Here is a 27146-nt window from a genome sequence, read left to right on the forward strand (position 1 = left end):
ATGGTAGGATGGTGGTTACTGTGTTAGACAAATTGTATTGAGTTCTGCTATTGATTTTAAGATTCATTCATTTGTTATGCTGTTAAAAATTCAATAAAGTATTTGAAATATTGAAAAACATATATCTTGATTGTCCACATTCTGCATTTCACCATCTGACTCCCCAGGGTGTTAAAACTATATGCTGCATTGGTCCTTAAGATTCATGCCCTAAAAGGTTGCATCACTTCATGGCCTAAAAGAAGGCTTCCACTTTCTCTTCCACTGGAACATCTATTACACTTCAATACTGACTAAGCTGCAACTCTTATTCCACAAATAGAAAAAAACCCAATAAGGGGCTCCTGGTACTTCTAGAGCAAACCAATTGTATAAAACCATGCTTCAGATATGCTTCAAAATAACTCTTCCCGATGTTTGATTGCCTCGTAAGTGAATATTTAAATACACAATAATATTCCTTCTTACATTACAAGAATTAATTATGTACGATAGCCCATTATAATAGGCATCATCAGGAAAAAGGTTGTTCACATTATTAGTTCTTCTGCCCTATACCGTATATTTTGTTTTTTCTTTTGTTTGCAGATAAAATACCACAATGCTACAATAAAAGTAATGTCCAAAAGAAAACTTATCTTGTGCATTCAAAGATTTAGCAGAGAAAAAGTTGAAAAACTGCCAAGTAGTCACCATGAATATATAGTTCAGAGAGCGCCCATCTTTTTTTCAGCCCAGCCAACTCACGACCGTGTTTCGAACTTAATAGTTCTTCATCAGGGTTCTATTATCACATACTGGTCTAAAAGCAAAGAAACATAATTAGAACATACATCTTGAAAATAATTATTTTACTCACACTGCCGAGAAACCGTTCACTTGCTTAATGGCGTCGTCAGGAAATGTCATACTCCTTCTCCTTGTCTTAGCAGCTTTTTTAACAGGACTGACACGCCATTCAAGTGATGTCATAGTCAATGAGAACCAATATACATATCAGCTAGATCAGAGATTATCAATCTGTTTCATTATTGAGTCCGGTTGGTTAAATAGTATTGAGATGGAAAATCTGTTACTGCTCTCTATAATTAAGGAGTTGTACAGGATCTCCCCCCGTTCATTTTTGCGTATATGTTCTATCATTCCCCACTTAAGATCTTCGAAATAATGAGTCGTCATTAAGTAAGTGAGTGGTTTTTCGGTGGTGTGAGTTACATGGAAAGATCCCAGATGACTTGTGTATCACAGCTTCTTTCCTTCTTTAAAGTTCTAGGAGCTGCCAGCTGTCTGATCTTCCAGATATATTCTGTAATTTCCTTTATTTTACCTCTGTAATTTTGCTAATCTACGGATTTTCATCAGTAGTAGTTCCTCCTGGGAAAGGATTCAAAAGAAGTTGCTGAAATATTCCTCACCTCCCAAAAAGAAAAGCTTGTCTCTTTCTTCTAAATTGTCTTTAATTTTTTAAAAGCATTTTTCTTGACCTGTTGAGCGCCAGTAAGATCTTGGGTTACAGAGATGCGTTCTCTCTCTTCAGTATGTAATCCTGAACTCATGGGAGTACTTTGATTCACAGGGTGAGTCACAAAAGATATCAGAGCTAAGTCACTTACATAGTCACAATGCATTCCCTTCAAGCCCCATTCAGTGGATTCTTTATCCCATGGGGGTGGGGGGAGATAGGATATCCTCTAAGGCATTAACACCTAGACTCATCAAAATGCCCGGTCTACTAGTCTTGCAAGGCTAGTCTGCCGTTCCTCAGAATCTGCTGCTGTTTTAATAACTTTGAATAATTTTGTGTCATCAGCAGATTTGATCACCTCACTTCTTCCTTTTTCCAGATCATTGATAAATGTTAAACAGCACAAGTCCCAGTGTATATCCCTAGGTCACTCCACTAATCACCATTTCCTTTTGGAAAAATGACCATTTAGTCCTACCATCGGTTTCCTTTTCTTTTAACCAGTTACCAATCTTAATAGTACCTGCCTTCTAGCCTATGATTTTTTTTTAATTTTTTAAGGAGTTTGTCATGTGGAACTTTGTCAAATGCCATAGAAATTTCTAAATATACTATATCAACTGGTTCACCTTTACGTTCATTTATTAGATTTTTTGGAAGGTGTAAACAGATTTGGAAGAAAACACTTTCCTGAGGTAAAACCATGTTCATTCCTCCCCATTAAGCCATGTCTGTCTGTGGCCTTTAATTTTCTTTGTAAAATTAGCTTTTACTGTTTGCCCTGCACTAGTGTCAGGCTTACTGATGTATGGTTTCCCAGATATCCCTGGAGCCATTGTTTAAAAATTGGTGCTATATTAGCCACCTTCCAGTCTTCAGTTATTATGACTGTTTTAAATGATAGGTTACAGATTACTAGCAACAGGTTTGCAGTTTTTGACTTCTTTCAGGTATCTGGGGTGGATACCATCGTCCTGATAATTTATTACTACTGAATGTCACTTTGATCTGTTACATCTTCTGTTAGAGGTTTGTTTGCTCAGAATCATCACCATGAAAGAATATTTCTAGTGTGGCTATATTCCCAACATTCCATATCCTCTAAGAGCACCACTTTTATCTCTTTGTCATCTAGCAGCCCAACAGACTCCTTTACAGGCTTTTTACTTCAAATATACTTTAAAAAGTTTTTATTAGTTTTAGCAAGTAGCACATTTAAAACTAATCGGAGAAAATTCTTTTTCACTCAACGCACAATTAAACTCTGGAATTTGTTGCCAGAGGATGTGGTTAGTGCAGCTAGTGTAGCTGGGTTTAAAAAAGGTTTGGATAAGTTATTGGAGAAGTCCATTAACTATTAATCAAGTTGACTTAGAGAGTAGCCACTGCTATTACTGGCATCAGTAGCATGGGATCTACTTAGTGTTTGGGTACTTGCCAGGTTCTTGTGGCCTGGCTTGGCCACTGTTGGAAACAGGATGCTGGGCTTGATGGACCCTTGGTCTGACCCAGTATGATAATTTCTTATGTTCTTATGCCTTTATGGTAAGCTTCTCAAATTCTCTCTTAGTCTGTCTTACTATATTTTACATCTAATTGCTAGTGTTTATGCTCTTGCCTGATTTGGGTCTGCGTTCCATTTTTTGAAAGATGCCATTTGCATTTAACTGTCTTTTACCTCACCATTAACCCATGCTGGCAGTTGTTTGGTCTTCCTTCAACTTTTTTAATGCGTGGATTACATTTTATCTGGACTTTCAAGATGGCATTTTAAACCATGTCTATACATCATGCAAACTTTTAGCTTTGGCATCTTCTTCTTTTAGTTTTTTTCTAACTAATTTCCTCATTTTGCAATAGTTTTACTTCATGTTTTGACCTGCAGAGATTGAAACCAGGTCCTGCATTCCACTGAGAATGAGATCTAAAGTAGCTCCCTCTCTCATCAGTTCTAGGACCAGCTGCTCCATGAAACAGTCATTTATGGTATCTTGAAACTTACTCTCTATTATGACCTGTTAGGGCACTGACACAATCAATACTGGGGGTCATTGAAATCTTCCATTATAACTGTGTTGCTAAATTTATGTGCCTTTCTGATTTCATCTAGCATTTCACAGTATGTTTTTCCATCTTGAACAGGTGGATGGTAGAATACTCTTCCCTGTCGCACATGGACTTTCTATCCATAAAGATTTCAAAGTGCATTTAATGTCCTGCAGATCTGTATCCTGTTTGTGTCTATGCCATCCTTTACATATAGTGCCAGCCCTCCACAACTTTAATCTGCCGCTCATGTTGATGTAATTTATACCCTGGTATTAGTGTCCCATTGGTTATCCTCCTACAACCTCATATAATGCCATACATTCTAATTTTAAAGTGTTTTTTTATTTGTATTTCTAATTGTATTTGTATCCATAACCTGCTTATTAACAGATGATACAAGCAGTTTAGAGTCATTTACATCTGTTTGCTCTTTTTTTTTTCTTAAATCCATCTGGGCTACTTCAACCATAGCCTCTCTATGAAGATATTCTAATATTCTTGTTCTGCCAATATCTTTGGAAGATATCTCTATCCGAACCATGCACTTATTTGCATTCCCAAATGGTCTATTTGAAGCTGTTCTATCTTGTTTATAAGAACATAAGAATTGCCATCCTGGGTCAGTCCAAGGGTCCATCAAGCCCAGCATCCTGTGTCCAACAGTGGTCAATCCAAGTCACAAGTACTTGGCAAATACCCAAATATTATCTAGATCTCCAAACTACTATTCCTTATTAATTAATAGCAATTTATGGACTTCTCCTCTAGAAATTTATCCAACCCTTTTTTAAACCCAGTTACACTAACTGCTGTAACCACATCCTCTGGCAATGAATTCCAGAGCTTAACTATGAATTGAGTGAAATTAATTTTCTCTGATTTGTTTTAAATGAGCTACTTGCTAACTTCATAGAGTGCCCCCTGGCCCTTCTATTATCTGAGGGAGAAAATTGAGTTACATGAACCAGTTCAAGCCTATCATATCCCACCCTTAACCATCTCTTCTCAAAGCAGAACAGCCCTAACCTCTTTAGTCTTTCCTCATAAGGGAGCCGGTCCATGATCCTTATCATTTTGGCAATTAATACATTTTGATAAAGATCAGATAATGAAAAACTGTCTTTTCAAGAAGAGAACCAAAGATTGCAAATATATATTGGACAAAATTGATGGCAATATCTACCCTTGTGGTACACCCCTTTTGTTTTCAAAGTTCAGAAAAACTACCCCCTAATAATATTCTTTGAGTCCCATCCTGCAAAAAGGAGTGAAACCATTTCATCATGATTCCCTGAATACCAATATTTTCTAAACAATTTAGCAAAATAAAATGGTTATTATAATATAAAAAACTGATGACAAGTCAAGAAAGACTATAAGCTGAATCTCAATCCCCATTTAAATTTCTATGTAAGTCATCTAGGAGTACTATGACTGATGTCTCGGTTTCTTAATCGGATCTAAATCCTGACTGATAAGGGTCAAGAATCAGTCTATCCTCCAAGTTGTGTGTGTGTTTTTCTCTCATTCTTTTTTTTTTTTTTTAAAGTGAAGTTTCTGGTGTGGAGAGGTAGCTTGTGAGTTGGAATCAAGCACATGGGGGAAAAACAAGATGTGAGAGAGAAGAACTTTGACCCCCAAAGAGAGATCCAGGCAGGGACTTTGCCACTCCTAGCTGCTTTTGGTGCGTTTATTTCCCAGCCTCCCGTAAGGGTCTATTACAGGGTAGCAGAAGGCCTTTCTTTGCTGAATAAGATTCAGCAGAGCTGGAAAGAAACAAATTTTAGCCAGCCTTCTGCCATTAAATATTTGATGCCTTAGGCACTAGGCACAGGTATAATGGGTGCCTATTGACAAATTCAGGGTTGCCTCTGGGAGGGCACTTCACTGATTATTGCATATATAATGGTGTAAAGCAGTCCTGTGAATAAGCTCACTTAAACTTTAGCAAATTTAGGTGATGCGTACTGACATCAGTGTGTAGCCTGGGTGGACCAAATAGTCTTTACCTTGTTGTATTTGGGAAGCAATACCTGGGAAAGTGATTAGTGAGTGATTTCATGTACTAGCTTGGAAATCTTAGATTCCACTTCTACCAGAGGACCTTATTTTTTTTTGACCCCCTGCAAAAACTTTTATTTTAAAACATTCATATCCTTATTTAGTAAAACCGGTAATTATAGTTGGTGTTTTTTTTGCTGAGCATTTATTATGATTTGACTTATTTTATAATAGATTGACGAGTTTGGTAAGCCAGGGTGGAGATTGCAGTCATAGCTGTCATTCAGGCTGTTCGAAGAGCTTTGTCCTGTGTATCTTGATGTCTGCTTTGCTTTCCCAAGTAACTAAAAATGTGTGTGTGCACTGAATGACCAGAGATGTATTAAATGTTAAAAGGTCTAAAAGATGGTCCAGTAGGAGTATGAACAGCTCAGAATGTTTTCACAATGGTGAGGTTGTGATGCAAATGACATCTAATTATAAATTTTTTCTTTTTCCCATAAAAAATGTTAGCAGTTTATTTTCACAAACATTATTTATTCAGAAAGCCTTCCTTCACATCCATTATCTAAGAAAGAGTCTAGTTCTTGTGGGTCACGCCACAGCTCTGAAATACATTCATGTGATGGTCAAGGTTTTTAGGTTTTTTATGAATTATGAAGGCTTGAATTTATGAATTTATATATTTAATATTTAGGTTAGGTTATTTTATTTTTACATTCTTATTTATTTAATGATCAATATTCTATTTATAGTTCGATTTGTAAGTAATTCTTGTATTAGTGAGTTTTTGTTGTTTTACAGATCACAATTTTCTCATGTTTATTTTTAGCATTGTAAACCATTGTGAAGGCAAGCACCAAACAACGGTATATAAAAGTCTACAAATAAAATAAAAGAAATAAAATAAAAGGTGGCAGAGCTACAGTTTATTGGGAATTGAAAAATGATGCCATGTTAGGTGAATCAGTGGTCTTTAAAATTTGTGGGGAGAAATGCCACTCATGTTCGTGTTTCTGAAGTCTGTTGATAACTGTTTTTCTGGTTGCGTAGCTAATTATCGCAGTTTTTTTCTGTCTGTAGACTGTTGTAGAAATAGAAATAGTGCTTACCAAGAACACAGCAGGGAAAGAATTGCCAAATCCCAACAGCTTGTTTCACAAGCAGCTTTCATGGGGAAAGGCCGAGGGACTATGTTTCACTGCTTTGCTTTGCAGGTTTGAGATTTAGATTTTACATCCTGTGTTACAGAGCTTTTATTAAAGTGCAGTCTTGCAGATAAGAGATTTGTTTGTTTTTATTTTTGAGAGGTGGAGTGTGTAAGCAAGCTAACATTAAGCTTAGTCTTTTAGTAAGGTTGCACCATACCTTGTTTTCTTGTATTGTAGATTATTATTGTATTGATCTCTGGGACCAATTAAAATTTAAATTGAGATCTCAAACAGAAACTTGTTATCTTTGTGCACCGATCCATTAGGCAGCAGAAGCAAGCAATATGCAGCTAGCTTTCCAGTTAGAGTATTCCATTTGTATAAAACATTTATTTACTGTGCATTTTTGGAGCTGGGTTTTGAGGTACCACTGCTCCTCATTTCTTTTTGCTGGGTTCATCAGGAAACTGCTGTAAACCTGGATACTCTGTGCTCGGCTCTAAATGGAGCTGGATGCTCAGGGAAGGAGTGAACAACTTAACATTTCCAACATGAGCCAAGAACCAGATTTATGGAGAAAATAGTATTCTTGATGATATTGTGTGTATACTCCTACAGCAGGCTGATATGTTTCTCTGATGTTGAATTTGTAGTATAACATTTATTTTACTGTAAAGTTGAAGCAGCTGTACACCATGGCTGACTGTTGAAAAAAAACATTAAAAAAGAAAAAAAAATAGTCCTACACTACCCTTCCCTGCAATAGCAGCCTGTGTACTGTAGATTCAAGTTTCACATACCTATTTGTGTGTAATGGTGAAGCACTGCCCATTCACCTAAAGTCTACCATCTTCACTTGCCGCCCCCTCCCATCACTAATATATTATCAAGGACCATTTCATAGTGATTGTAACAGTTGCACCTCATCAAGGGGCTATGCCTTTAAGTCTCCTTTACACTGCCACAGAGGCTTTTTACAGCTTTTTAATAAAGAAAAAGGTTTTCTTAAAGTCAGCACTAGTAATGTATCTTTTGCTTGCTTTAATGTTTTTTCCTCCCCCCCTCTCCCCTGCAGTGAAGAAGTCTGTAAACGAGGATTCACAGTGATTGTAGACATGCGTGGCTCTAAGTGGGACTCTATTAAACCTTTGTTGAAGATTTTACAAGAATCCTTCCCCTGTTGTATTCACGTTGCACTGATTATCAAGCCAGACAACTTTTGGCAGAAACAAAGAACTAACTTTGGCAGCTCTAAGTTCGAATTTGAGGTAATTTTGCCAAATAGCAGACATCTGTTTTGTGTTCATTTAAAATCAGCAACTGTAATTTTGTCCTCAAGAGCCAAGTATACAGTAAGGAATTTCTACCATTCTGTGTGTGTGTGGAAGAAGTGCTTGGTATAGGGCTTCTCATGTTAACCTTCTGGTAAAAGTGGTTATTCTACAAAGTCCACTGTTTGTGTTTAATGGGAGCAGCAGGCAAACTTGTAGATTGTACAGTTTGTAAGAAAGTTAGAACTATTAGCAATGTAAATCTGGTTTCAAGTATCTTATGGGTTACAGTAGATTCGCTGTTGACAAGCAGGGCTGAAATAATCATGACATGTGGGTGATGTCATCTGATAGTCCCGAATGGACTCATAGAGCTTCTGCTCTACTGAGCATGTGCGGGAATTCCCCTGCGGGTGCCATCTATGCCGTCTTTTTTTTTTTTTTTTTTTTTGTCCGAGCTTCATTATGGATGTGTTCCCTATCTCTCCAGATATTTTACTATTAATCATATTTCATACTTTATTTGATTAATGTGTTGCCTCCCTGCCTTGACAGCCCCCCAAACAGCACCTTTCTGTGCTTTCTTAAAAAAAAACCCCCAAAAAAACCAAACAGATTTCTTCATAGGGTGTCTGGTTCCACAGTGAGTGGTTTCAAAGACTGTGTATGAAGTAGAAAAATTTACATTACTAGCTGATATCTTTACCACTGCATTGAACTGGATCATGACTAAGCAAACTGCTACCATTTTGGCCACATGTCTCAGGGGTCACAGAAGTCTAGGGCCTAGAAAAATAGAGGAACTGCGTAAGACTGAGGAACCTTAGTTTATGCCTCTCCTGGAGCAACACCTAGTCATGCTCCCCAGGTCTAGAGTTGAGCAGGAGCTCCTCTAAAAGGTCTTCCTTATTGGTGGAAGAGGCTGGGTCCTCTGGGTCAAGGAAACCAAAAGCTAAGAAAATAACATTCTGCAGAGCTATTAGTGCCCCTGGCACTGAAGAAGAATCGATCGTCACCGTTGATACATGAAGCACAAAGCGTCAGCACCATTGATGCATAAGTCCTTGATGCATCGAGTGCCGGAGCATGCAGTGAATGAGCCTTGATGCCAGTAATACTCCAAACGACATACCAGGCTGCTCCATTTTGAAGTCATGGGGCGCTGCCATCTCAGCTGTCTTTTATTTTATCCATATGGAGATGCATATCCTTGGGGGCAGAAGGTGTTGTGATACACTTATCCTGCCAATCACCAGGGCAATGTCACCATCTAGGCTGTTGGAATAAGGCCTTTGTCTCGAAATGCCCATTTTCCTAGCGTGTGGAAAGATGGACTCAGGACCAGTGGGTTTATGCGCCCCTGCCAGTAGATGGAGACTGAGCAAGCTGACGTCACAGTCACCTGCAGTGACCCCAGCCTGCCAGTATTCTCCATCTCCAGCAGATGGTGACATGCATCTCTCTGCTTTGGCCTTTTTGAAAGGAGAAATTTGAAATTGTAAATTCAGGAAAAGAAAGCCCTGCTCTCCTGCCCCAGTTGAGAATCCCTGAGGTGATTTCCGTGGTCCCTCAGAGGTGTGCCTTGGTCTGGAAGCTGGGTTTTCCGGCATGGACTTAGCTGCTAGTTCAGTTGAAAGGCAATGGGTGCAGGAGGCTGAGCCTGGCGGTGACGGCAGATGCCCTCTTCCCACAGCTCAGGTAAGGTTTAAAAAAAGAAGGAGAAAGTTTTACCTGAATCAGAGACAGTTAGAGGGCTTTCAGAACTTCCTCTGGTCTCAGTTCTCGGGGCACCATGCCGACATTTGTTCCTGCTCCCTGTTGCGTCCGTCGGTCTCAGACGGCTTCGACTTCTGTGCCTCAATTTTCTTCCTGCTCTCTCTGCTAGCCTTGGGAAGTTGGCTGCCGCTGCGTCTTCATGCCGCTCTCTCTGGCGTCCCCAGAATGGCAATGGCAAGGCTATCCGCCATGTTTCTCCTGAGCACCAGAGCTCACCGTGGCTCCATGCGTGTGTTCCCGACAGGAATCCGGATGGCACTGATGATGATCCTCATCCCCTTGGTCTTGATCCTAATTCTCTGGAAGATGGGAAATTCTTCCAGGGCTGGAACTGTATCGAACCATGTTGCGGTTCTTTCATAGAGATGAACTGCTGGCCCTGATTTCCCAGACCTTGAAGCAGCTGGGTGTTCCTGGTTCAGAGCCGAGGAAGAATCCCATTTTGGTTTCCTTACGTAAAGCCTCTTGTTTTTTCCCGGTGATGAATGCCATCCAGGAATTGATTGATCTGGAATGGGATGCTACAGAGGCAAATTTTAAAATGGGTCGGACATTGGAAGCCTGTACCTCCTGGATTCGGCTGTGAGAGAGCATTGCGTTTTCCCAAAGTGGATGCTCTGGTATGTGCCATGTCTAAGCGAACAACTATCCCCATAGAGGGAGCAGCGGCCTTGAAGGATGTACATGATAGAAATAAACCTTTGAGGCAGTGGCAATGAATTTACCAATTGCCTTCTGTTGCACACTAGTGGCGAGATCTTGTCTGCTTCTCTTTCAGGAGGTTGATGAGTCTGGAGAGAATTCCAGAGCAGTTATGGAGCCTGCTGCCGCCTTTTTAGCAGACACTGGTTGTGATTTGGTACGGATCTCTGCCAGAGGAGTGGCTTTGGTGATAGCAGCCAGGTGTCAACTTTGCTTGTGAAATTGGTCAGCTGACACAGCTTCCAAAGCCAATATTACCAAGATGCTCTTTAAAGGCTTGCTCTTGTTTGGAAGCAAGTTGGAGAAACTGGCCAGTAAGTGGGGCGAGTTTCTAGTGCCTCAGTTGCCGCAGGATAAGAAACAGCTACAGCACCCCTTTAGAATGAGGTAATTTCTGGAGTTCCAGGTGTTTTTGTCCCTACAGAAGGGCAACCTTTCAGCAGACTCTGCTTTTCGATAGGTCTGTCCTTCGTCCCCGGCAGCCCAAAAGAGGATCAGGCTCAGGTAGTGGACCTTCCCTAGCTTCCCAATGAAGGTTTGCTGACCCACCTTCCGAAACAGGAAATAGGGGGGATGTCTCTCTCTCACTCTTATTGGAGGTGGGTCAAGGTCACGTCAAACCAGTGGGTCCTGGAGGTGATACACAAAGGGTATGCACTGGAATTTCGCAGTATTCCTTGGGATGTGTACTGTTCATGATCTCCCCTTGCCACTCCCTGCAAAAGAAGCAGGCAATGGAGTTCTCGCTTCAAAGGCTCCTCAGACTGAGGGCTGTGGTTCCAGTGCCCACATCTCAAGAAAGTTTGGGGCGATATTCCATTTATTTTGTTGTGCACAAGAAACAGGGCTCCTTTTGTCCTATCCTGGATCTCAAGAGGGTTGTCACTTGAAGGTGACTTGTTTTCGAATGGAAACCTTACACTCGATAATAATGGTGGTGCAGGCGGGGGAATTTTGGACCTCCTTAGATCTGTCAGAGGCTTACCTTCATATTCCCATCCGATTGGAACACCAACACTTTCTACACTTTGTGGTGTTTGAGTGCCATTATCAGTTTCAGGCACTGCTTTTTGGTCTTGCCAATGCTCCCAGAACATTTTCCAAGATTATGATGGTGATAGCAGCAGCCTTGTGAAAAGAAGGAATCCTGGTGTACCTGTATGTGGACGACTGGCTGATTCGAGCCAAGTCTCAGGAGGAGAGCCGCCAGGTGACACACAAGGTGATCTCCTTATTGCAGGAGCTCAGTTGGGTGGTAAACCTGACCAAGAGCAATCATCAACCATCCCAATCATTGGAATATCTGGGGGTCCAGTTTGACATGGGACAGGACAGAGTTCTCCTACCGGAAGTTTGGATCCAGAGATTGATGTCTCAAGTGCATCAGTTGATGAACCCCATATGCCTGACTGTGTGGTCCTACCTATAGGTACTCGGCTTGATGGCAGCTACCCTGAAAGTGATGCCATGGGCAAGGGCGCATATGCATACTCTCTCTGCTATCTCATTGGAACTTGCAGTCTCAGGATTATGTGGTTCAACTCTACTTGCCAATGGAAATCTCTCCTACCTCCAGTGGTGGTTGCAGGAGGATCATCTGAGAAAGAGAGTTCCCTTGTCCTCTCCAGCCTTGTTGGTATTCACGACAGATGTGAGTCTCCACAGTTGGGAGCTCACTGTCTGGAGTTAATGGCCCAGGGGCGCTGGAATGCTGAAGAGTCCCACTGTAACATCAGTCACCTGGAGGCCCTGGTGATATGGATGGCATGCTTGCAGTTCAGCCACAGGCTGCGGAATCAAGTGGTTCGTGTGATGTTGTCCAACACGGCAATGGTGGCCTATATCAATCGCCAGGGAGGAACCAAGAGCCAGCAGGAAATAGAACAGCTGATGGAATGGGCTGAAGGTCATCTGGAGATGATCTTGGCCTCTCACATTGCAGGAAAAGACATCAGAAAAGCGGAATTTCTCAGCAGGGATAGTCTGGACCCAGGAAAGTGGTGTTGTCAGCCGAGGCGGTTCAGCTGATTGTGAATCGCTAGGGCCTTCCATTCCTAGACCTGCTGGTGACTTCTCAAAATGCAAAGGTTCCTCACTTCATCAGGCACAGAAGAGATTCATGGTCCCTGGGAATAGATGCTGTCGTGCAGGTCTGGCCAGAAGACAGATTGCTTTATTCCTCTCCTCCATGGTCTTTGCTGGGTAGGATAATTCTCAAGATTGAAGGTCACAGGGGGCGAGTACTCCTGGTGGCACCGGACTGGCTCATGTGTCCATGGTATGCAGATTTGCCATGACTCCTGGTGGAGGCCCCCCTTCGTCTTCCGCCGCACATGGATTTGCTTCAACAGGAACCAGTTCTTCACATGGATCTGACTCGATTCTGTCTTATAGTTTGGCTATTGAGAGGGCTCGCCTGTTAAAAAGTGGTTATTCTTTGTGGTGATTGCTACTGTAAACCGCGCTCGCAAGTTCTCCACTTCCTTGGCTTATGTGCGGGTTTGGAGAGTTTTCGAGGCCTGGTATGAGGAGCAGGGTGTTCTTCCTCGTTCAGTTAAGATCCCTCTCATATTGTATTTTTTGCAAGATGGATTGAATAAAGGCTTGGCCCTTAATTCCTTGTAGGTTGTGGCTCTTGCTTGTTTCAGAGGCCTGGTGAATGGTGTTTCCTTGTCTCATCCTGATGTGGCCCGTTTTTTTGAAGGGAGTGAAGCACCTTAGGCCTCCCTTGAGGTTACCGCTTCCATTGTGGAATCTTAATATGGTGCTGGACTTTTTGGCGGTCCCTTCGTTCCGACCACTGTGTAGCCTTTCCTTATGGTTGTTGACTTTGAAGACTGTGTTCCTGGTGGCTATATGTTCTGCGTGTTGGATTTCTGAGCTGCAGGCCTTGTCTTGTCGGGAGCCATTCCTTAGGATGACTCCGGGGGCATTACAGCTGCGTACTGTTCCATCCTTCTTGCCCAAGGTAGTCTTAGACTTTCATTTGAATCAGTCCATCTCCTTGCCATCCCTGGATAAGGTCAGGGATGTGGAGGAGTTTTTGAAAGACAGATCACCTGTTCTCCATGGCAGGAGTAAGCAGAGCGCTCCGGCTTCACGGGCTACCATAGCTCATTGGATTAAGGAGGTGGTCATGGCCGCATATGTGGATGCCGAAAAGCTGTTGTCTTTTCAGGTTAGGTCTCATTCTACTAGGGATTAGGCAGTGTCATGGGTGGAAGTTAGTCTTTTGCCTCCCGTTGATATCTGCCAAGCTGTGACCTTGCACACTTTTTCCAGGTTTTATCATCTGGATGTGCAGGCCCAGGAGGAATGCAGCCTTTGCACATGCAGTGTTGACTGGACCGCGGGTAGAGGAGAATAAACCCACTGGTCTTGAGTCCATCTGTCTACACTAAAGAAAACAAAATTATCAGGTAAGTAATTTCTCCATTGTTTTCTAGTCCTTTTAATTTCAAACCAACCTCCAGCGCAGATCTTCCAAAGCCCAGAGGAGGTGTATGGGGACTCTATTGTAGTATCAGAAGATGATGTTCCACCTCCAACTCCTGGCTAAAGAGTACATCAGCCCTTGGAACAAGTGGTGGAGTTAGTGAAAACATTACCTCTCTGGCATCTAAGGTTAAAAAGTGTATTCTCCAACCTCACCTTTCCAAGATATCAGGTTTACTCTTGCAACGATTAGTCCCAGCTTCCCCAGTTAGCCATCAGATTCCCTATGAGGTGGTTCTTGTACCAGACACACACTTTCAGCAGAATCTAGCCAATCTAAGGAGGTTCACCAGGAGTATACCCTTCCGAGGTGACCAATGCCCCCTCCTTAGTTGCCAAATTCGTTGTCTGGATTCTGGAATAGTGTTCCCTTCCCTCTTGGATCTGGACAGGGTTCAACAGAGATACCCTGTGATCCCATACTTGAAACTCTGGAACACTCATCTCTAGAGGACCTCTCTTATTCTAGGTTTCTGGACAAGGGTACTGTGCTAGCAGTTAGTGTTCATAAGGAGAAGGATTCTCGAGCAAAAATCTTTGGCCATCTCTAGATTTTAGAGACTATCTGAACCTGCAGCTCTGCCGATTCATATTTTCTGAAGGAGTTAGACAAGAATGTGGGAGATTTCCTGTGTGCCAGTAGCAAGGAAATTAGACCTCTAGTACAGAGTGCAAAGATTTCCGGGATATGGAGGAGTACAACTACTTCATCAATCAGCAGTAGTTGAATCAACTCTTAAAAGGGCCAAGAAAACAAGTCCATTTTCTACCAATCCACTGTGGAAGGTTCCCAGGTTATTGGACAGTTTTGATAAAAAAAGCATTCCAGAGCTCCATGCTTAATACATGACTCTCTGCTCTCCAATTCTACATGGTTAAATGACTGCATGCAAAAGATGAAGCCATTTCTTCTGCCAGGTAATACTGTCTTGTCATGTCCTCAGACATTTCTAGACACGGATCGATCTGTAATGTGTTTGACAAGATTGCCTGCTCTTGGTTGGCCTCCATAGGAGCACTTTGAATGGCTTGGTTATAAGCCAGCAGCTTGCAGGTTGATATCCGTGATAAGCTAGTGGAAATCCCCTCCCTGGAAGAACATTCTGTACTTTTAAAAGGCCATTCTTCCAGAAATACCCCTTCCGGCAGTTCCAAAGGTATTGAAACTGCCTCTGCTTCCGTAGCAGTAACAGCTTCCAGCTCAAAGTCGACAGTGAGAACACAGTCAACCTAAAGTGGCACAACAAGTACAACCAAAGCTTGGGTCAAGTTTTTAACCACTTTACAAACCCAGCAGCTATCCTTGGTAGGAGGGAGGATTCAGCCATACCTAGATGAATGGTGCTAGTTACTAAAGACCACTGGGTACTCAAAATGGTGGAGTCTGGATACCGCTTCTGTTTCTCCCATCTCCCCACACTCCATCATTGTTCAACATTCAATCTGGATCTGTTTCATTCAGCACAACTCCGTTTGGAAGTGGAATCACCTTTCTGTCAATGAGTGATAGAACCTGCTTCACTCCAGCAACTTGGTCAGATATTCTACTCATGCTATTTCCTTATCCCCAAGAAAACTGGGGGATTGAGACCCATTTTGCATGTAAAAAACTTGAACGAGAATCTGCTTTGAGACTAATTCAAAATTAACTCCCTTCATATAATTCTTCCTTTCATCTAGAAAGAGGAATGGATGTTTACCCTAGATTTGAAGGACACATTCTTATATCCCCATCCATCCCTCCCATTGACTTTATCTAACATTTGTGGTGGACTCCTCCCATTCCCAGTACTGAGTACTCCTGTTCAGACTATCAGTGGAACAGAGGGCCTTTACCAAATGCCTAGCTGAAGTAGCAGCTCACTTTTGTCTTCAGGGCATCCAGATCTTCCCTTAACTAGTTGATTAACTAGTGACTCAACTTCTCAGGGAGCATTTCTCACTTCCCACAGAAGTTGATTCATCTCCTACAGTCATTTGGTTTATTAGTAGACTTTGAAAAATCGATTCTAGTTTCCACCAAAGAGAATAAAATTCATAGAAGCATTAATAGATTTCCTGGAAGAAAAAGCCTTTCTTCCGTCAGACTGGGTGAAAACATTCGGGACACTTTTATATATTGACTGTTGAACAGAGATTAGCCATCAGCCAGAGACATTCTAGCTGTTCTGGGTCACACAGTGTTAGCAATTCATATATTTTGCTAACCTGTCTACCCATGCGACTTATAATGAGTCCTCTGCTCCTAATGGGACCAATTATTTCAGCCCTTGATGATTTCAGTGGAAGCCTCACAAAGTATAAAATGGGAACTTTGCTAGTGGCTACAATTCTCCAAGATGAGGTAACATTTCAGCTGCTTCCTTACAAAGTAGCATTGGTGATGAATGTTTCCACGAAAGGATGTGGAGCCTAGGTAGGCACCTACCAATCTCAAGGGACTTGGTCATTAATAGACAATTTCAGATCAACCTCCTAGAACTGTGAATAGTCCAGGGGAAGAACTTTCTCATTTAAACCAACAACAGGTAGCCATGTTCTTCATGAACAAACATGGTGGCACAGGGTCATGGATCCTCTGCCAGGAGGTGATAAAGATATGGGAGTGGGCAGGCAAACACTAAGCTGTCCTGCAAGCAACCTACCTTCCAGGAATTTCCAACACATTAGCAGATCGTCTCGGCATGTATTTTGCCCAAGAGTGCTTCCTTCAACACTCAACTGCCAACAGACTGTTCTATGGAGTCTTCCAGCAAATGACCTTTTCACATCAGTGAAGAGCTATAATCCCAGCAGAACCCTACAGTCTTCACAAAAGGATCTATTAGAAGTGCCTTTTGTATGTCAAGTTTGCTTGTCAGAGATCTGCCAATGTACATTTACAGTGGCTTCTCCAGTCTTGTGGAATAGTTTTCCACATGAACTGAGATCTATACCTTGTACCAAAACTTTCAAGAATCTGCTAAAGACTCCTCTTTAGCAAGCCTATTTGTAAGATATGTGACAACCAAGGTTCCATTTGAACTATATTTTCTTAACTCTGTTCTTATTATTTTATTACTATTTTAACTTTTTAAGGTTATCTAGCCAAGATAAATTTGTTTGCTGATTGCTGAATATTTTAGAGTTGAATTTAATCATAATTTAATGTATCATTATTAATATTTAGCATTGATTCTTTGTGTTAATCATGTTTTATTATGAATGTTTTTATGCAAGCCACTTAGAGGCATATAAATAAAGAAATTTAAACCAAAGGAAAACAGAAAAATGGAAACATTTTGCTGCATTCTGCCTAATGAACTCAGATCCGCTCAGGAATCTTTTCTGCTCAAGTGGAGTGCAGATCTCATGTATGTTTTTCTACCAATTAAATTGATTGCTAGGATGGCGCAAAAGGTTCTCAAGGACTAGGCCCAACTGATTCTTATTACTCCAGCAAGGCCCAGACAAATTTGATTTGCATACCTAATACAGCTGTCCAGTGCCCCTCTGATCCATCTTGGGGCAAATCTATCCTTACTATCTCTAGAGGAAAGACGTCTATATCATCTGAATCTTCCCTCTCTCAGCGTGGATGTTGAACACTAGTTTATAGCACACTTTTCCTTTCCCAATGAGGTTGAGTGTCTGCCGGGAAGCCATCTTACTTAGAAGAGTTTATGGATTAAAATGGAACAGGTTCTCATCTTGGTGTCTTCTGACTTCTTCAGACATATTTGCGTATGAACCAAAAAACCTACTTAAGTATTTACTCTCTCTGTTGTCTTCAGGTGTCAGCACTTTATCAATGAGAGTTCACATCAGTGCCAAGTGGCCTACTACTTTCAGATTGAGGATAGGCCAACCTCCACTCATCTGCTGGTATTAAAGTTCATAAAAGGCTTGTGGCATACCAAATCTCCAATTGTCAAACCTCTGTTGAATGTGGTTCTGGCACAACTAATAAAGCTTCTGTTTGAAATATTAGAGTTGGTCTCTCTACAATTTCTCAAATGGGAAGTATTATTCCTAGTCGCAATCACATCAGCTTGAAGATTCTGTGAACTCCAGGCTTTAGTTAATACTCTCTTTATATGCAATTCTTTCATAAGAGAATGGTGCTCTACAAACACCTAAAGGTTTTGCAAAAAATGATATTGACTTTCATATTAATGAAGCCATCATCTTACCTACTTTCTTTCCGAGGCCACAATCACATGTAAAAGAGTCTTGGCTTACTACAGGAAAAGAATCCAGCCACATTCAGTCCTCTAGCTATTTATCTCTTACGATCTTAATCGAATGGGAATAGCAGTAGCCAAATGTACATTGTCCAATTGGCTCATAGACTGCATTGCACATTGTTATACTTTAGGAAACATCCAGAACAGAAACTCTGTCAAGACTCATCAGGTGAGAGCCATGGCTGCATCAGAGTCCCATATGAGTGCAGTACCTATTGAAGATATCTGTAAAGCTGCAACTTGGTCATTGGTGCAAACCTTCGTGTCCCATTGCTGTCTGGAGAGTTTATCAGAAAGTGACAGTAAATTTGGGCAAGTAGTTTTGCGTAACCTGTTTTCCCAGAAGTCCACTGTCCATCGTCTGGGGTCTGGGTTGTTTATTCAGTAAATGCTCTGCTGCAACCCTCAGCGTGGGACCCCCCTCCCCACCATGCGTCATGGCTAATCCAGCCCTTCTTATTGACAGAGAAAGCAAGTTTGCGTACCATAAATGATGCAGAATGAGCTAGCCGTGCTAAATACTCATCTTCCTCTCTGGGAGAGTCTATTTCATACCTATACTTCACTCTAATATTGCCTTGGGGCTCGCAAGGTGGTGCCCATGCAGAAATTCCTTCACATGCTCAGTAGAGCAAAAGCTCTATGAGCTAAGAGAAGGGTCCATTCGGCAAAGTTGGATAATGTCACCCACATGTCATAGCTAATTCATCCTGCTGTTTACGTAGAAAACTTTACAATAAGCAAACTTGCTTTGTAAATGACTATCTAACCATGTGATGGAGGTGGGAGGGAAGTAAAATGAGTGCATCTTTGAGGTGAAGTAGCAAAGTTGGATCAGTCTTGCTTTGCTATGGGTACTGTGCATCCATCGCATGTAGATGGCTTCTCTTTGGAAGCATGTGCATGCTGACCTATGCAAACAGTGAATTGTAGAAAGCAGCACCAGTATCTTTTCGGCCACCAATAAATTTTTTCAGCCACATGAGGTCAGTTGTCATTCAAGTAATGCCACCAGCTTCAAAAGAAAGAGGCAACATGAAATAGGGAAATTACAGACTTTTGATGATCTGCTTATATAAGTGTGCATGCTTGTCCAATCTGCTGTGTTGATGCAAAACAGAAAAAGGCAGTCAAAGCGTCTGTGTTTGAACGTGATGAGTAAATGATTGTTTAGTTGCTGTGTTTAATTGTCATTTGACAATCGTTCAGCCATTACTGCTGCTGTTGAATGTCTTTCTGGTATTGTAATAATAAATGGGGAAATAGCTGCTGTTTCTCTTAAAAGTGAAAAATAAAAGATATTGCCCTATTTAATTTGTCTGTTTAATCAATTAATTTGTTGTATGCCCACTGCCTTTACTGTATCTGTTCTGTGGATAAATGGAGAACTTTAATCAGCTAACCTTTCCCAAGCAATAAATGTACAAGAAATTAAAAAAAGGGATAAAGATTTTATCCCTATTTTTACAAATCAGTCAAATCATGGTGTATAATCCCAAAACTTCCTAAGTGGAGGTTTGGGTTTATTTATGTATTTATTTATTTATTTTATTAAATGGCATGATCATAATGTATCAAAAATAACTAATCTCTAGCTTAAATATTTCCCAAAATACAGCAGTCACATATTTTTGCTACTTCTGTTTTCTTTCCTAGACCAGTATGGTGTCTCTAGAAGGCCTTACCAAAGTAGTTGACCCTTCTCAGCTAACTCCCGAGTTTGAGGGCTGCTTGGAGTACAACCATGAGGAGTGGATAGAAATCAGAGTGGCCTTTGAGGACTTCATCAGCAATGCTACCCACATGTTGAACCGGCTGGAGGAGCTGCAGGAGATACTTGCAAAGAAGGAGCTGCCTCAGGACTTGGATGGTGCCCGCAATATGATTGAGGAGCACTCTCAGCTCAAGAAGAAGGTCATCAAAGCTCCCATTGAAGACTTAGATTTGGAGGGTCAGAAGCTGCTGCAGCAGATACAGGGCAGTGAAAGCTTTCCTAAAAAGAACTCTGGGTCAGGAAACGCTGACCTGCAGAACCTTTTACCCAAAGTATCTACTATGCTGGACAGGCTACATTCAACGAGACAGCATCTGCATCAGATGTGGCATGTGCGGAAGTTGAAACTGGACCAATGCTTTCAGCTCAGGCTGTATGAGCAGGATGCTGAAAAGGTAAAAAAAAAAAGAAAAGGAATAATTAGACTTGAGGTTAGACCGTCCTCTTGACAGGCTAAAACATAAAAGCAATCAAATGGTTTAGGGAATAAAGTCAGGAATTACGCTTATGTAAATGTTTGAATGGTGTGATATCATTTTACGAGATTTCTGGGCTTTTCAGTGTTTTTTTTTTTTTTTAAATGATGAATGAACTTGACTGATTGTAACTGACAAGCCTGTAGTTTAGAGTACTTTATGTTAAGGCCACAAAAAAGCCGCTATTCCAGAGGTGGTTGATTGCTGGTATTAAGTGAATGTGTGCTTTGTTGGTGCAGAATGTCCCAGTACTAGATTTATTTGCCTGAATTTACACAGGAGGATTGCTTTGTGAGTGAGGTAAATATGAGTTCAAGGAGCCCTTGTCAGTCGTTTTTCCTGTAATTCAGTAAAGCAGCTATATATTATTTCCAGCATTGAATTCAATCTCATTCTAGATCAATGGCACAGGATTCAGAAATGATTTTCTGACCATTCTTCCATATTGTGATGAGGTTGAATATAGTTCCAAACATTGTGCTTAACTGTGGAGGGAAAGTATAGAAATCCATTAATGGGAAGTAACTGTATGTAGAAATTATTTCTGAAAGAAACAAATAAAAGTGCAGCCATGTTGAAAGCACTCTTAAATACCTTCCTCGATTCCCTTTCCCATTTAAGAGAAACTTGGGTCCCAAGGTGGCAGGAAGACTTGCAGCAAGCTGGCAATATTGCAAGTTAGACTTCAGAGAAACCTGTTTATGTGGCCAATGCTTGCATGTTTATTTGGGACAAAACTGTGCTTTGTTAATGTATAGTGCCTTGAGTCAAACTCCCCTGCTTACAGTCACATTGAAAAATAGAATATGACAGCAGGTAAAGACTATACAACCCATCCAGCCCGCTCATCCACATCTCTCACTTAGTTTTATAATCCCTTCTTCACCCTCAGGGATCCTTTGTGCTTGTGCCATGCTCTGTTGAATTCTGATACCGTCCTCAGGGAGGCTGTTCTATGTAGCCACCACTCTTTCTGTAAAGAAATATTTCCTTAGATTAGTCCTGAATTTTACTCCCTTTTACTCTCATTCCATGACCCCCTTGATCCAGAGCCTCCTTTCTGTTTAAAGAGGCCCCGACTCGGTGCATTTATTCCTTGGAAGTATTTAAACGTCTGCCATATCTCGCCTTTCTTCCGGGGTGTACATGTTTAAATCTTTGTCTATTTCAGTATCCTTTATTGTGAAGACAGTTATTTACCATTTTAGTAGCCGCCCTTTGGACAGACTCTATCCTGTTTATCTCCTTTTTGAAAGTATGATCTCCAGAATTGTACATAGTACTCCAAATGAGGTCTCACCAGGGTCTTACACAGAGGCACTATCACCTACTTTTTCTTGCTGGCTATTCCTCACCCTATGCACCCAAGCATCATTCTGTCTTTGCCGACACCTTGTCTACCTGTGAATTCCATCTTCTGCTATGGAAATCACTTTCTATGTTGGTGCTCATCTGGTGTGTATATGAGAATAGTGTTTACTAATTGTGTAGTCTGAGAAGGTAACAACATAGGGTGGACCTTGAAACCCAATGATCTATATAGTCTGTGTGATGTGTAAAGAACTTGGAAATCTGTAATGTATATGGGAACAATGTTCACTTTCTTGGGCTGCAAAGAGATAACAGTGCGGTGGGGTAAAAACAATAATTCCTTTATGCTTCTTAGACCATAGAATTTGAGCGAAGTAGTATGATTGTCGTGTTAGTCCATTTGAATGCATGGAAATACTATTATTATCTATTTAAATTAAGGTCAACAAAAAATATATAAGGTGATACCTTTGTATCGGCATGTTAGTTTCTGGAAGCTAGTCAAGAAATGGATTAGTCCAATAAAAAGGTATCGCCTTGTTTTGTATAGAAGCAATTTAAGCAACCAATCCCACTTTGCTACTTTCTTTTTTGAAAGCTTGAGATTGTGATCCTAAAATCCTCACTTGTGAGAAAAATCCCCTGATCAAGGACTGTCCTAGATAGCTTTTGGAGTCAGCCCTAGTGTGGATATTTAAATTCTCCTCTTCAGAGTTTTAACATCTTGATTATATTTCTCATTGTTAAATTTTCTGTCTGTTGTTGAAAATGTAGTACAGAACTGTACAAGTTAAATGCAGATGAAAATTAGTCAGATGGGGGTCAGCCCTGCCCAGAAGATCTCAGAATCTTAGTGGGAAGAAGAGTTGATACACGGGAGATATTAGCATTGACGTGAAAGCTTTCTTAAAAAGAACTTTCGGTCAGGGGATTACTTAGTGGTAGATACAAGGGGAGATGGTGGGATTAATAGAGATTAGCAGCCTTAACATCTACAGTGGAAAAAAATGTCTTTAAGCAAGATTGTGAAGGCAGAGATAGAGCCTGGTGCACTGCAAGAGAGAACAAGTTCCCAAGGTTTACAAATGGTGCAGGACAAGGCTTGGAGACAAAGAGGACCAAAAGATGGAAGGCCCTGTGCTGACCTTAGGGTGGTAGAATAAGTGAAACCAGGGTTGAATCACTGAAGGGGGTTGAGGATTGAAGGGACACAGAAAAGAGATGCCTGAAGCAGATGAGAATCCTGGGGTAGGAGGCACAAACAATGTGAGAGAATGACTTCATGAATTGTTATTCATTCAGATTTCAGCAGCAAAGGTGCAATGAGGAAGGTTCGAAAGCCTGGAGAGAAGGTTATGCTAGTTTTGGTGGGAGATGGACAAGGTGTGGATTCGGGTGTTGGTTGTCTAGTCTCAGAAGAGGAGAAGATTGAGTTTTGCTGTGTTCTGGCGAAAAGGCTGCAAGGCTTGGTTAGGGAGTTAATACAGAGCTGAAGATGAGGGAAAAATATGAACGGTTAGAAGGATAATGGTGTATAGCTGATAAGGTGGTGGGGAGTGTAGTCCTTGGTGGAGACTTTAACTTGACGCTCAATCCGCATCTGGACAACTCTACAGGGACCAGCTTGGACTCTGTCCTTGCTAGAAAGGCTCTTAAAAGCATTATCACTTTGATAGTGGGGGTGGATGTATGGCGATCTCGTTTTCCTACTTCACGCTGTTACTCATACTTCTCACATCCTCATAATTGCTATTCTCGCTTAGATATGTTTTTTCTTAGATAAAACTAGAATTACTATGGTTCGAGCTACGGATATTGAACCCATAGTTTGGTCTGACCATGCCCCCATCTGGTTTCAATTGCACTTACACAATTATGATGTGGGGCACCATTATTGGGGGCTTAACGATTCCCTTTTGGAGGATAGTGATTTTCAAAAACAGATAGTAAGGGAAATCCAAGAATATATCCATCTTAATGATACTGGAGATATTAATCCCGGGACTATTTGGGAATGCCTGAAAAGTGTATTGCGGGGATCCTTTATTGCCAGGGCCACTTTTGTTAAAAAAAAACAGAGGGAAAAGGAAAGGCAACGTCTAATGGCTACCCTACATCAGCTTGAAAGATCCCATATGCACGATACGGCTCGCTCTTCACTTAAGAAAGCTCTTCAGGAAGTAAGGGACAAGCTCGTGGCACTGGACTCAGCGCAGATTGCGCATTACTTAGAATTGGCTCAACAGAAGTTTTTCGAGGGGGGAAACAAAGCGGGAAGATACTTGGCCCAAACCCTCAAACGTCGACAGGCCCAAGCCACTATCACTAAAGTTAAAGATTCAGTGGGGCGGATTTTAACAGATAATACCTCAATTAGACACAGATTCCATCAATTCTATACTCACTTATACAGCAGGGATCCAGCCATACAGGCAGAAGCTATTACCGCTTACCTGTCTTAACAACTTCTCAGAGGCAATTTTTGGATAAAGATATTACGGAAGAAGAACTTCAAGAAGCAATTAAATCTAAAATCTGGAAAATCCCCCGGTTTAGATGGGTATACGCCGAGGTTTTATAAACAATTTTCTACTGCACTAATGCCCACACTCTTAAAATTATTTAACTCTGTAAGAACGGGGACTGTCTTATCCTCACAAGCCAATACAGCTGGGATTACAATTCTGGTAAAGCCTGGGCAGGCTCCGACAGTATGCGGTTCTTATAGACCCATATCCCTCCTGAACATTGACGTTAAATTATTAGCTAAAATTCTTGCCAACTGGTTGAATTGTTTTATAGCACAGTTGGTTCATAACGACCAGGCGGGTTTTATTCCAGGGAAGGCTACAGCTGACAATGTCCACAAGATTCTGGATAATATTTGGTATGCGTAAAAGCACAACCTTCCCTCTCTAGCCTTATCAATTGATGCCGAAAAGGCATTTGATATAGTGCACTGGCCTTATCTTTTTCATACCATGGAAAATATGGGATTTGGGGCCCCATATCTACAGTGGCTCCGTCACCTGTATAGTTCCCCTAGGGCATGCCTTAAGATAAAAGGGGGCTACTCCCCTACCTTTCTTGTGGGCAGAGGGACTAGACAGGGTTGCCCATTGTCATCGTTGCTTTTCGCTCTCTTTCTTGAGTCCTTTGCAATCAACGTCAGACGCAATGCTGCCATCACTGGGTTGACTGTGGGAAGGATCTCCACTAAACTCTCTTTATATGCCGATGATATTCTGCTTACACTCACGGATCCAGAGAACTCACTTACGCATATGACCAAGGAAATGGAAGCATTTAGTTGAGTCTCAGGTTTCAGAGTAAACTGGGCCCTCTCTATTGCTGGCCCCGCTCTCTGGAACTCCTTGCCCTATCATATGCGCCTTGAACCATGTGTGATCAAATTCAAAAAGAAACTAAAAACACTACAGTTCAAACAAGCCTATCCAGAGTAGAGCCCTCCATCCCATCATCCCATGCACCTCTTGGTGACCATTCACCCCTTATATTAAGGAATAAATAATGTTGTTAATCTTCTCTTGTTTTGTTAATCTATATCTTCCACGCTGTCCTTGGTTAACCCCCCTCCCAGTTCATCTTCCCTTGTTAACATGTACTTTCAAACCTTTTTGTTCGAATGTAAACCGGTATGATGTCCCCACTAATACCGGTATATAAAAGTTTCTAAATAAATAAATAAATAATAAATAAATATTAATGTTTCCCCCAGAGAGGCCATTTGCCTACAAGGGTTATTTCAATTTAAGTAGGCAAAATTGCAGATTAAGTACCTAGGAATTCAGCTCAGCGCTACTCAGAATTTACTAAATTTAAATTATATTCCTCTATGGCACAAAATTTCTAAGGACATGGAAGAATGGAGCCGCTACCACATTTCATGGATGGGTAGAATGGCTATCTTTAAAATGAATATCTTGCCGAAGCTTTTATACCTATTCCAGGCATTGCCTATTTTGATCCCAGCTCCACTCTTGAAGCAATGGCAAAAGAAATGTATGACTTTCATATGGGCAGGACGTAGGCCTAGAGTGACAAGGTGGGTTCTTACCCAACCTAAAACACAAGGGGGTCTTAACGTCCCGAATATCTCTCGCTATTACTGGGCCGCCCAGTTTAAAAAGCTGGTCGATTGGCATATCACCAGACTACCTAAACAATGGGTGCTGATCCCTCAAGAATTGCTAGAGAAGGTATCACTTAGTACTCTTTTATGGCAGCCTAGGAAGACCTGGCTGGTAGAACCTTGTTCGGTCCTTCCCCCTTCCATGCTCCTTTTGTTACAGATGTGGCATACGCATGGAACTAGACTGCTGGGCAGGAGGGAATATCATGCCAGTACTAGTTTATACGCTAACAAAGCGTTCCGCTCTGGTTTTGAGAGTCAGGCTTTTAGAGTGTGGAAGAGGCAGGGAATAAGGACATGGAGACATATCTGGGGCCTACTTAATATGCGTTCTTTTTCAGATTTGCAACAGGCCTACGACTTACCAGCATCAGCTGCATACCCCTACGCACAATTAGCCCTCTTCGCAAAAACTCATATGTTTGCCCTACATCTCAATTTAGGACAGTCAGACTTCGAGAAGATTTGTGAGAAGGCTAACAGCTGTACTAAAGTAATTTCCCTGATATATCACTCATTATCTATCCAGGAAGGGTCTCTTCATGCCTTTCAGAAGGGTGGGAGAGGGATCTTCAGGTAACTTGGACTTCCCGGGAATGGAAGACTGTCTTCCAGAGGATATATTGCTGCTTCTCTCATAGAAAATTCATATAAATTGCTATATCATTGGTATGTCTGTCCTTACCAATTACATAACTTCACACCACATTTTTCTGATAACTGCTGGCGGGAATGCATGGACGTGGGAACTTATCTTCACATGTGGTGGGCTTGTCCAATGCTTCAGTCTGGCAGGAGATGTTTCACTGGATGAGAGACTTGATACCGGGGTTAATCTCACTGTTACCTGCGCAGGTCCTTTTAGGCATAAATATTCCAGAGATTACGGCCAACCACAATCGTTTAGCCCACTATATCTTTACTGCCAGTCGCTGTGAGATTGCGTGAATGTGGAAGTCCCCAAGAGTGCTCACAAAAGCAGACATACAACAAAAGGTGCATAAAATGTATTTATTATCAAAAATCACAGCTTGTAAAAATAAGAGTATATCCCGCTTTGAAAATACATGGCAACCTTATCAAATATGGCTGTCTTCTCAGGAATTGTGTACTCATGCACAGGTAACAGCCTAACTTACCTGTTAGGATTTTCTTGACAGAGCATTCAGGTCATTTTTTATTTTATTTTATTTATTTAAGTTTTTTATATACCAACATTCAAGACTGTGGTCCCATCATGCTGGTTCACAAGAAACAGGGGTGAAATTATAATAAACTTTACCATTTAAACAATAG

At 41.3% G+C, this 27146-nt stretch overlaps 1 protein-coding gene across 1 annotated transcript in view; it reads left to right on the forward strand.

Moving 5' to 3' along the window:
* The window catches only part of TRIO (trio Rho guanine nucleotide exchange factor), a 964000-nt gene that overhangs the window by 313018 nt on the left and 623836 nt on the right, over positions 1 to 27146 (forward strand). The window contains exons 4-5 of the mRNA XM_029590045.1: positions 7742 to 7934; positions 19793 to 20305. Coding sequence (XP_029445905.1) covers positions 7742 to 7934; positions 19793 to 20305 — 706 coding nt within the window. The remainder of the gene's footprint in view (positions 1 to 7741; positions 7935 to 19792; positions 20306 to 27146) is intronic.

This window comes from Rhinatrema bivittatum, chromosome 2 (assembly GCF_901001135.1).
Source record: "Rhinatrema bivittatum chromosome 2, aRhiBiv1.1, whole genome shotgun sequence".
NCBI lineage: Eukaryota > Metazoa > Chordata > Amphibia > Gymnophiona > Rhinatrematidae > Rhinatrema > Rhinatrema bivittatum.